Here is a 12,776-nt window from a genome sequence, read left to right as displayed (position 1 = left end):
TTCAAAGTGCTGTTAATATCACCTACATTATACATCATTGAGGAAGTAGAGGACACTTAACTGCAAACTGGCAGATTTTTCTTGTGACACATTAAGCTGTTTATTGTTTTTGGATATTAACCTAAAATGAAAGTGCTACACAAACTCAAGATCCATGTTTAAGCTGTCAGGATTTGAACTATTGGTTTTGCATTCAGTTGTAGAACAGTGATTAATGTTGATTATGTCCAACAGAAAAAGACTGATCTTCAATTTAAATTGAAATGTTAAAAACAAATAATATTGTAAAGGTAGTTGTGGATGGAAAGTACAACAAATATGAGTTGCATAATAGTGCAGTGAGTCATGACAATAAGTGGCAGGATGGTAGTGCAGTGGCTAGTGTTGTCGCTTTATAGACCCAGTATCTTGTGTTTGAATCTTGTTTCCCAGAAGCTGTCCATGTGGAATTTCCACACTTTTTCCAATGTCCAATGTCCGTATTGGTTTTCTTCCTGGTACTCCAGTTTCGTCCACATCCCCAAAGATGTGCTGGTTAGAATGCCTTGTGAATGCAAATTGGCCCCTGTGTAAGTGTGAGTATGTGCATGAGTGTTAGTGCTGTGTCACTGACTATTCGACAGTGGTTGAAACAATAAATATTTTAATGTCTTATTGTTATTTTAGTATTAAGAGTGCAAAGCTCATTTATGTACAGTCATCACTAGCAGTAGGGAACTTTATTGTAGGAATCCTATCATTTGCATTAGACCTTCATTAGAAGGCATATGAACAGTAAACTTGTTAGCAAAGATTTTGTAGCCTAATCTTTAGAATTATTTCAAGCACAGCTTTAGGCCTTCAGTGACTCCTTGTGCTTATTAGTGTCCCATTGGCAAGAGCGGCGTTTGGGGGTGGCTAGTGGCGTGATCACCCCAGGCCCCGTGCCTAAGGGGACCCCGGTTTTGAGGTCCACATGTCCCATTCGAGTGAATTTGTCAAATTATATTCTCCAGTTATATTTTGATAAAGTCCGCATGTTATCTTGCAAAAATTTAGGTGAACACTGTAATGAGAAAATCAGGTGTATGTTAGCATTACTTTTATTAAATTCATGCACAAGTTTATACAGTTCACACATACCAGTAACAGTGTTTGACGTAACCAGCACTTGAGTGGGGTTGGTCAGCCCTAGGCCTCGCACACCTCTAAGTCCACATCTGTCCATTGGTGATTTTTGTTTGTTATGCTTGTTTTTGTTTTTTTTTTTTCTTGTTTCTGCTCCTGTGTGTGCCACATTTGTGTTCATATTGCAAATGCAGTAAAGTGTCTTAAAGCTGCCTCATCTCTTATTGACTGAAAAGTTATGGACTGTTTACAACAACAACATTTCTTTATATAGCACGTTTTCATACAAACGATTTAGCTCAAAGTGCTTTAGAAGATGAACAAAGAAAAATATAAAAATAAGATTAGGCAATACTAAGTAACAAAGAATAAAGTAAGGTCCGATAGCCCAGAGGGCAGAAAAAAACAAAAGAAAACTCCAGAGGGCTGGAGAAAAAAAAAAAACACAAAATCTGCAGTGGTTCTGAAGTCACGAGACCACTCAGCCCCGATTGTGCATTCTAGCTAACATAAATGATCTAAATCAGTCCTCATGTTTTTCAGGCTTCACATGGAAGAATTAGATGATGATGGTCGTGCTGGTCAATGTAATGCAATGTTTAGCTTATTTATATAAAGTAAGATTTTTGGTGGTCATGTACATTTGAAAACAGAATGGAGGTTTATCAATTAATTTTAAGTTCAGTTACTCTTTTACCTAGAGAATCCAAAACTATCCTTGATATAATAATATATTTGTTCACTTTTAGTGTATTAATAAAAAGCTTACATGCAAGATGCCAAAAAAATAGTAAATCTGTTGTCTTAGTTTTCATAAATATATATTTCCTTTTGTTTAAAAAACTGTATGCAATTAACCTCTAATTTGCTAATTATACACAGAAATATAGTTTCTGTACTTGTTTATTTCAGTGCAACCTGGTCAAACTAGTTCATCTTTCTATGTCACGATTTTTTCTTCATTGTGAACATCATGAAAGCCTACTAAGATTAATATTCTGTCTGATTTGGAGTATATTAGCGATATCTCCAATGCTACAGACTACTCAGCCACTCTTTACACTATAAACCATACATACAGAACAAATATATGTAGATTTTATGGCTTTACATTTACAAATGGATAAAAAAACTATCACTCAACATTTAATTCTTAACACACTGATCAAACAATTGGCTGAAATTAGTGTCTTTTCAAAAGTGTTGCCATAAGGCAATTGAGGCTGATTTAGTTTATGCAAAAATGAACCTCACCTGCTTAGTATGACATGTGCTGAAAAGTCAAGAAGAATAAATCCCTAAGTGTCTTCCATAAGGTTTCAAAATGTCAATGGTTCCCATTGATTGGCTATACTTAAATTTATCTGAAAGACCTGACATTAGATTTTTAAATTTGTTGCCTTTGAACATCTTTAGTGAGTCCATTTCTAAAGCTATAACTGAACCCTTTCTTACTTTTACTTTCCTTTAATAAAAGGAGAAAAAACTTTGACTGAAAAAAAAACTGAAGAGTGAAATTACTAACTACTAATCACATTTGTGTTATGATTATTCACAGAGATCTTGCAATCAGCCTCCGAATAAAACTAGGTGACTGGTTTCGTGTTGTTCAGCTGCTGAAATCAGGATCTGGTGATTCTGATGACACTCTTCTTGAACAAGCCTATAATGCTATTGGAGATTATTTTGCAGACAGGCAAAAATGGTAAGTATACTTAAGCATAGACATGCTTGCATTCATTGAATAGTGTTGGTACAAAAAAAAGTCAACAACTTTAACATTGAAATGGAGCTAATTTTGTTCTTAACAATATAAGAACATCCACTACGAATGCGAAATTCATCCATACATTGATACACTTTTCCAATAAAGAAAAATTAAACTAATAAAGTTTATATGTACAAGTCTGTCTATGGAGTTCAACTTTGACAAAATGTTCCAATGTCATTAAACATTGAAAAAAGAGTTAAACGTCATCATCAGCTAACGTGATTCCTAAGAAAAGCATGGAGCCTGGATTAGTCTTTTTGTGTTGTATTTATAAATGTGTTTAGTCCATGTGCTGTGAAGTAAATAACATACATTCCTTTTGTGCATCCCTGACTTGAACCCCTGAAGATTAAGATATGGATACTGGCCGCTGCATCACCCAGTTGTACTGTTTCTACTTATTTATAGCGAATAGTTGGATGAAAAGTGAACTGACACTCAAATCATTATGTTTCTGTTACATAATTGTACACAGCACACTATTTTCTCCTTGTTTATGTGACAGCCCTATTAAGGAGTGGTGTACTGGTATGTTTGCTGCTGTTATAGTAATAACGCAGGTATTTTAATTTCAATTAAATAAATATTATGTTAGGTTACTCATTACTTTAAAAAGTAATTAGACTACTGAATGTATGTTACTTTTAATGTGTTACTCTCAACACTGCTCTCAAGATTATGCTGCTTAACGTTATCACTTGTGAATAAGGCGCTATATAGGCGCTTGACCCGGCACAGATTCACACTGAGGTACGTGTGCAAATAACAAGACTTTATTTTTCTCTTCAGCTGTGGGGCATGTCTTCCACGTGTCCTACAGGCCCAACATAGTCCCAAAGCACCTCAGTACCAACACAGCAATCCTTCCACTGGCACCACCAGCCCCTCTCAGGCAACCTCGTCCTCTTCCTCACAATTCTGGCCCTGAGTGGCGGTTGTTGGTTCCTTTTATGGCCCACCCAGAAGTGCTCCAGGTACTTGATCACCTGTTTCCAATTGCACTCCCAGGTGGGGCTGAAGATTAGTCCAGCTGGGCTCAGAGACCCATGCCGCGCCCACTGACGGCCATCCCAGATCCCCACAGGGTTGTGGAGAACTCCATCTCCCATGGAACCCTGCGGGAAACTGAGGCACCATCATCAACCAGGGAGGCTGCCACCAAGTGTCCTGGGGGAGATAATGAGGAGCCCATGGCTGCTCCCCCGGAACATAAGCAGAAGGGGCTGGGCATGGGACCCGGCCATCCGCCACACACTGAACTTTATCACTAATCTGCTCGTTAATAAACATTTAGTTATTTCTGAAATATTGAGATTGTTTCAGCCAAGAGAAGGAATAATACAATCACCAGAGCGTTTTTTTTTGTGCATGCTTCCACCATTTTCTGTCCTTGGCTGCTGGATGTATATGTGAAGCAAAGGCACGAAAAGGCTAACAGAGTGTAACAGAAATGTGCGGACTACAAAATCCTTAAGTGTAACCCAGATAAGGGTTTACACAGTCACATAACCGGGTTACTTATGCTTGTTAACCTGGTTTCTCAGAGACCAATATCCTAGTTTCTCTAACCAGAATAACGGATTACATGGTATTTTAGAAACTGAGTTTCAGTGAATAAACGGGTAACCGCACTGACTCGCTTAAGAAATGCCACCACAGTAATGTGTGAAAGCTGATAGGTGTTTTTATCTCTAGTGTCTGTACCTGTTGTCATAATTATTTTTATTTACATTTGAATTTAACTTTATAGGACCTGATCATGCTGTCTGGGTGTTATATGAGTTTGTTCAATGGTGTGATTGTTCCTTTTTATGGTTAAATATCTTTAAGACAAAGAATATGATTATAAATCTTGGGTGCTCCCCTGCTCCCACTATATTGACATTATTTAAATGTGAGGCAGAATACTTGGTAAAACCGTCCTGATTTTTCAAGGGGAACTATTATTAATACAGGCTAAACTTTGATCTTAACACAGAACAAACTTGTAAGGGGGGCAGACGTGGATTTTCTTTCTAAGAAATCATTTTTTAAAGTGGATAAAACTATAATGACACTTCGTATAAGCCATTTAATAAATCTATTGTTACATTTGCTTTTATGTGTTTGATTTGGCAGCCTCACCAATGAAAATATAACGAAAGCATCTTTACAACATTGTAAAAATTAGCAGTAAAATTATTGGTTTGCAGCAGACCTCTGTCACTGAGCTGTATCACATACAAGTTAGAAAGAAAGCTGACTCATCTCTGTCAGACAGTATCCACCCTCTTTTTCCTAAATGTTGCCAGCAAGCTATGGATCTAGGTTCCAGAGGGTAAAGAGCAACAAATTTTAAATCTGTTTTATTCCTAGAGCTATTAACATTTTGAATTCTGTTACTTGTAGAGATTCTTCATAATACTAAATTCTGAATTATTATTCTGTGTATTATTACAGGTATCTTTGTATTAACAATCTTGAATGTGTGTATTGATGATAACACTATTTGTCAGTTGTTGTGTCTTTGCTTATTTTTTGCATATATGTAACAATGCCTTATGTTTTCTACTTTCCTGATGCAAACAAGTTTTCCTTTGGGATAATAAAGTCTAAGGTCTAAGTACAGGCTAAATAAAAAGTGATATTCAATATATTTTAATAGGATGAATGCTGTTCAGTATTATTTGCAAGGCCAAAACCAAGAACGTCTGGCAGAGTGCTATTATATGCTGGAGGATTATGATGGGCTAGAAAGGCTTGCAAATTCCTTGACAGAAAATCATAAATTACTCCCAGTAAGTTTTTTCACTTTTTGTTCGATTTAAGCTTTTTATTATTTCTTATTTGGTTTTTGAATAGGTTCTACTGTGCCTTTTTATACCTAAATTGACATATTTTGTGTTTATTTTACTGTTTTTTTTCCCGTTTGTCACAGTAAAAATTGGGGACAATTGTTAGAAAAATATATTTCAAAGCATAGGCCACTAGAAATGAAAAATACTATAACTGTGTGTTTAAAGGGTGACTAACTGAACTGACCTCTTGTGTGGTAAGAGACTGACTTTGTTTTATATGTCACAAAGTGGACTAGAGATGAATAATGTTATGTTAGTATATGTATGTTTGTGTAGAAGTGTACATATTTTATTTACTTTTGCAGAGGAAAGAGATGGGTACCAGTCTAGTGCTGGGTTCAGACATGGGGTTTTAAATACAGAATGCTTGATCTGTAAGATGGCATTGCTAAACACTGTAAAAACTAAATGAATATACCAAATGACAATCAATACATAAGCATATATATATGTATATATGTATATATATAATAAATATACAGTAAAAGTCTGTCCGCTTGTTTGTCCGCTTTTCACAAGAGAACTACTTATTGCATTTAGATTGGGTTTTTTTCTATAATTTGCTTGAACATTCCAGTTGAGTTTGAGACTTCTGTCATCGCACTAAGTATTATAGTTCGGTTACGGCACCAATTTTTTCACGCAAATCCAAGAGACAGGCTGCGGGCCAAGAGGAGGGGGAGCTCGGCGGGGCCATCCTCACTCACATGCTAGCCTACGTTCGAGTAGCTCTACCTCTCACCACGTGTACCTTGTCTTCGCTTAGCTAGCGATACCTGTTTGTTCAGCAGACATTACCATCTAGACATTATTAAAGAGTAACTTTTGATGTTTTTGAGAGAGAGGTCACATCTCCGTGTGTTTTAGAGGGTACCTGCACATTGGCAGAGATATAATGGCCACATGCTCTTCTCCCCACATGGGGGATGCTCTCCTGTCAGACCTGAAGATGATCAGATACAGTGGCAACGTCTGACGTTGGAGCGTACCATACCTTTTGCTTGACCAGTGCTACCTTGCCAATTCTTTACGTTTTTGGCAGTGATCACAGCTACATTCTCGCTCCTGATAGTTAAACCAAAAATATTGTACAAAAAGCTATCAATATAAATTAATGTCAATACAAATTGTTACATTTTTTTTTATTCATTTTTAAAGTTCTGTTTCACTACTACGTGGGTGGAGGACAGCTAGTATATATATATATATATATATATTGTAATAAGGTGCTATATATGCGCCCAACCCGACGTTAAAATAAACAAAAATAATTTATTTTCCTTCTTCAGCTGGGGGCCCACATCTTCCCCGTGTCCTTCAGCCACAACACAGTCCCAAAAAACCACAAATCAAAAGCACAGATCAACTCTTCAAGTCCTCCACTCCTCGGCAGCTTTGTCTCCCTTCTCCTGACACTGGCTCCCGGAGTGGTGGCTGGTGGCTCCTTTTATAGCTCACCCGGAAGTGCTTCAGGTGCTTGAGCACCTGCTTCCGATTGCACCTCCGAGTGTGGCTGAACTACTGCCCAGACGGGCCCAAGACCCCTGCAGTGCCTCCTGGTGGCCACCCCGGATTCCAACAGGGTTGTGGAGAACTCCATCTCCCATGGTACTGTGCAGCCCATGCATGCTCCCCTGGAACATATACAGAAGGGGCTTCCATCACTATATATATATTGTAAAAGGAAGCACAAGACACAAGCATAAAGGTTTGGGGATTTGCCCCCTATACTATAACAAAATTAGGTCTTTCTTTTCAGACATAAAAATCTCAAAAATCATAAGACAAAGATGGCGGGTTAGGGGGGACAATATAAAGGGATGGACCGGAAATCAGACGTGATGGTTGCTGGGAAGGCGTGATGGATTGTGGGAGGTTGACGTCATCTTTGGGGGACCAGAGGGAAGAAAGGAACCCGGAAGTAGAGACCGTTGTATATTCCGGGTTTTACGGCAAGGTCGCTTTGTCTTTACTACGGGAGAAAGAAGAGAGAGGTTAGTACGCTGTTTTTGTCCCCCGGCCGGGTTTATCGCAGTGCGCGTCGGGTCTTTCAACTGCTCCCGAGGCGCTCGTGCATGACATGACTACCGTCCCCCCTAGCCCAGACCCATCGGGTTGGGCGGACCGAACCAAGAGGTCGTGTATCCTGGAGAGAGCATCAGCATTGGCCTGCAGGCTACCTCGGCAATAAGTGACAGCAAACTTGTAGGGCTGCAGGTCCAAAAACCACCTCGTGACCCGGGGATTCAACTCCCGATGCAGAGCCATCCACTGGAGAGCGGCATGGTCCGTTATCAAGGTGAACTCCCGATCCAGGAGGTAATACCTCTGATACGTTACCACTCACTTTATGGCCAAGGCTTCCTGTTCGACCGCTGCGTATCTGGTCTCCCGGTCCAGCAATTTACGGCTCAGGTACATGACGGGGTGTTCAACACCATCGATGCTTTGGCTCAACATGGCGCCAAGACCTGTGTCCGAAGCATCGGTCTGGAGGAGAAAAGGATGGGAAAAGTCAGGTGTTCTCAAAACAGGTGCCGAGCTAAGGGCCTTTTTCAAGTCACTGAATGCTCGTTCCGCATCACTATTCCACACCACTTGGAAAGGGGCCCGCTTCTTTGTTAACTCTGTCAAAGGTGCTGCCCTCTCGGAAAAGTGAGGTACAAACCGACGATAATACCCAACGAGTCCCAAGAAGGCTTGCACCTGTTTCTTGACCATCGGGCGGGGCCATTCTAAAATGGCTTTGACTTTATTACACTGGGGCTTCACGAGTCCTCCCCCCACCAGGTAGCCCAAATACTTGGCCTCGCTCAAACCAAAATAACATTTACGAGGGTTGATGCGGAGGCCGGCTTTTGCTAGTGTCAGGAGAACCGTGTACACCTGTAATACATGTTCATCTCAGGTGCCGGAAAAGATGACCACGTCATCCAAGTAGGCGGCACAATAGGACTGGTGGGGCCATAGCACTCTGTCTACCAGACGCTGAAAGGTCACCGGTGCCCCGTGCAGCCCAAATGGGAGGACCTTGTATTGCCAGTGTCCACTAGGGGTACTAAGGGCTGTCTTCTCTTTTGCGGATGCCGTTAAGGGAATTTGCCAGTACCCTTTTGTCATATCCAGGGTAGTCAAATAATGGGCCGTCCCCAGCTTTTCAAGAAGCTCGTCTATCCAGGGCATGGGGTAGGCGTCAAACTTGGAGACCAGATTGAGACGTCTGAAGTTGTTACAGAATCTCCAGGAGCCGTCCGGCTTAGAAACGAGGACGATTGGGCTGGACCAAGGGCTATGGCTTTCCTCAATAATGTCCAAATCCAACAGCCGTTGTACCTCTAGCTCCACCTCTGTGCGTTTCACTTCCGGGAGGCGATAAGGTCTTTCCCTGACTACCACCCCCGGGTCCGTCACTATGTCGTGCTTAATCAGGAGCTCCTGTCATTGTTGGGGACTCAAATTGGGACCAAGGTTAAGGTCATCTTTGTCCGAGAAAAGGGAGAGGGCCGGTCCTGGGAGCAAGTTCACATGGTAAACCCTCTCGTTAAGCAGTAAACCCTCGTTTATAACGGTTGATCCGCTCCAGACAGATACATGGATTTCCAAGAAGTAGGATTCTTTATTTATAAATCCAATATTTTTGCAGTTAGAGCATTGAAAACCTGTTTATGACCTTCTAAATACGTTTTTTAACATTATTAGAGCCCTCTCTACATGAAGTAACTCCCTTTAGTCAAAAGTTTAAACTGTGCTCCATGACAAGACAGAGATGACAGTTCTTTCTCACAATTAAAAGAATGCAAACATATCTTCCTCTTCAAGGTGCGCTATCAGGAGCAGAGAATGTCAGATAGTGAGAGTAAAGTAAACAATCAAAAATCAATAGGGCTGTTGCGCTTTTAAGTATGCAAGCACCGCGATAAAGCGGCGCAATGAAAGGATCAATGTGAAGGTAGCCTTTCAGCATTTTTTTACAGGCGCGTCCGTATCTTCTAAGCAAACAGCCACTGTGCAAACAGCCCCTCAGCTCACACCCCCTCCGTCAGGAGCAGATAATGGGGCCAATCATACATCTCCCTGATGGTATTGCATGATGGATAAGTATCTGCCTGTATTTCTCAGAGAGAGTGAGACACAGAGAAAAGCAAACAATGAAAAATCAATACGGGCTGTTAGAGCTTTTAAGTGTGCGAAGCAGCGCGCAGGAAGCATATCATATGTCATTGAGGAGTTTTATTTAATATGTAATACGTGCTCTGATTGGGTAGCTTCTCAGCCATCCGCCAATAGCGTCCCTTGTATGAAATCAACTGAGCAAACAAACTGAGGAAGCATGTACCATAAATTAAAAGACCCATTGTCTGCAGAAATCCGCGAACCAGTGAAAAATCCGTGATATATATTTAGATATGCTTACATTTAAAATCCGCGATGGAGTGAAGCAGCGAAAGTCGAAGCGCGATATAGCGAGGGATTACTGTATATATATATAATATATATATATATATATACATAGTATAGATATATGCAGTGTATATACTGTATATCTATACTAATAAAAGGCAAAGCCCTCACTCACTCACTCACTGACTCACTCACTGACTCACTGACTCATCACTAATTCTCCAACTTCCCGTGTAGGTAGAAGGCTGAAATTTGGCAGGCTTATTCCTTACAGCTTACTTACAAAAGTTGGGCAGGTTTCATTTCGAAATTCTACGCATAAGGGTCATAACTGGAAGCTATTTTTCCCATATAATGTAATGGAGTCTTGAGTTGAGATGGCTGGGCGGAGTTTCGTGACATCATCACGCCTCCTACGTAAGTACGTAGAGAACAAGGAAGAACTCCAGCGATGAGCACAAAACGCCATTTCACAATTGAGAAGGCAGAAAAACATTATGAAGCAAATGATGGATATGCGGAAACAAAGCACGGCGTGAACCGTAAGTTTATATTAAATTAAGTTCATAGACAGGCTGCCACTAGCGCTTGTAATTTAGTGCCTGCCCATATAAGGCCGCCCATCAGCGCAATCCAATACAAACACTGCCGTAAATATTCACGTGAAGGACTGTGCTTATGCAGAGGAAGATGAGATGGTCAGGGTGGTGTTTGGCACAAACTCATTGAAACTGCGAGAGAAACTTTTAAGTGCCGGGTCTTAGCTGACATTACACGAGATGGCACCAGTACAGCTGGGAACCTTCGATGCAAGAACACCAAGCTGCTCACGGAACTGACGCAGTGCACAGACAAAAGCAACAGTTCCAAAGAGTGCTGAACAAAACCGAATTACACAATTGAGAAGGCAGCAAAAAATATGAAGCGCCTTATACATACAATCATATTCATAAGTGCAGCTACTGCGGAAACAAAGCACACGGTGGAAAAAGTGAATGTCCCGCTAAAGGAAGACAGTGTAAAAAAAACCCGTGCATGCAGTTTGTCACATCACAGATAAAAAGGAAGACGAGCTGTTTATTGATGCAGTAAGGAACTAATCGATGAATGAAACCTCTTATCTTTACAACGATTGACAAACACGGAATGTAACTTGAACACATCCTACAAATACGAGCCTGATTGAAAGAAATAATGATAATCAAATCCTTGATGACAGCAACATTCAATAACACTCACAAAACAATTACTGTATATTGACAATCATGTTACGCTATTTTTAAAATGTTCCCTTTTCTTTTCATAACTTCTACTTCTCCACTGCGATACACGGGTATATATATATAAATGTATATATATACCCCGATCTACAATACATACTTTAGCATAGACAAGCCACACGCTGTGGCTAATTGTAGAGTCTTCGCTCTAATGCCGACATTCGAGGTTCGATTCCCGAGAGGGGTGTACTGAGTATGTACGCTACCGATTCATTTTACCTTCGATCTCCTTGGTTTGGGACGTATGAAAAATATTAGGTTAACGCAGAATCATGTTACGCTATTTTTAAAATTTTCCCTTTCTTAGCACAAGCACAGCTGAGAAGCTTCGATGCATGTACTCCATAACGCGTTAAAAATAACGATTTAATCACACTTTCAATTCCAAGCAAACGGAACTTTTGTCAATGCATGATTTCCTGGTACATCCATTACACTGATGCACACATCACAGCTACAAAAATGTTAGAGTCGGAATAAAGCGCTCCTACGACTGATCATTTCGACTACCCGAGTAAGCCTTGATAAAAGCATGGTTTTGTGCACACTGAAAAGCAAGCAAAATTAGATGCATTACAGAAAGCGGACTTTGTGGCTCTTACTGGGGATCATTGGACTTCCGTGACCGTTAGTAATTCTAAATACATCTAATTACAAAATGTTCAATGATCACACTGTTTTAGCCTAATGTACAAAATAATTTTGGCTAATGTTACTCAGAGTTTAAAGAGTAAGCTGGTCAAATTACCTTTTATGTTTCTGACTTATTTTTTAAGAAGAAAACTGCACTTTATGGTGAAATTTTGGTTATTATTATTTAAAGACAATACTATTCTGAAAATGTACTTAAAGTACTTAAACTACCACTTTATTTTTAAGTCTGCCCAATTTTAACCAGGGATGATATTTTTGTTTCTGTTTTGAATTCAAATGCAGTTTAAAAGCTTTTTTTCAGAAATTAAAACAGCTTCAGTTTACAATATTCATGTCCATGTCTATTATTTGATTCTGTCGCCCACTAAAACCGTTTTAAATAAAAAAAAAACATTTGCGATTTGGGGCAAATTTACGTGCGATTACATACGATTAATCAAGATTAATTCTTACACAGCCTCTAATTAATTGGATTAATTTTTTAATCGAGTCCCACCTATATATATATATATATGTAGATATATATATGTAGATTTGTATATATATGTGTATATACAGTATATATGTATATGTATATATATGTATGTGTGTATATCTATATATATATAACTGTATATATATATGTGTATAGATGTGTATATATATATATGTTTATATATGTTTATATATGTGTCTGTGTGTGTGTATATATATATATATATATATATGCCAGCAACACTCATGACA

At 39.5% G+C, this 12,776-nt stretch overlaps 1 protein-coding gene across 2 annotated transcripts in view; it reads left to right on the top strand.

The window, feature by feature from the left end:
• The window catches only part of wdr35 (WD repeat domain 35), an 89,426-nt gene that overhangs the window by 52,006 nt on the left and 24,644 nt on the right, over positions 1-12,776 (top strand). For both annotated transcript variants that reach the window (XM_039748176.1, XM_039748175.1), the window contains 2 exons: positions 2,666-2,812; positions 5,523-5,655. In XM_039748176.1, coding sequence (XP_039604110.1) covers positions 2,666-2,812; positions 5,523-5,655 — 280 coding nt within the window. The remainder of the gene's footprint in view (positions 1-2,665; positions 2,813-5,522; positions 5,656-12,776) is intronic.

The sequence above is a fragment of the Polypterus senegalus genome, chromosome 3 (genome assembly GCF_016835505.1).
Source record: "Polypterus senegalus isolate Bchr_013 chromosome 3, ASM1683550v1, whole genome shotgun sequence".
Lineage (NCBI taxonomy): Eukaryota > Metazoa > Chordata > Cladistia > Polypteriformes > Polypteridae > Polypterus > Polypterus senegalus.
Note: the sequence above shows the minus strand (reverse complement) of the source record. Positions and strands in the feature narration are given on the sequence as shown.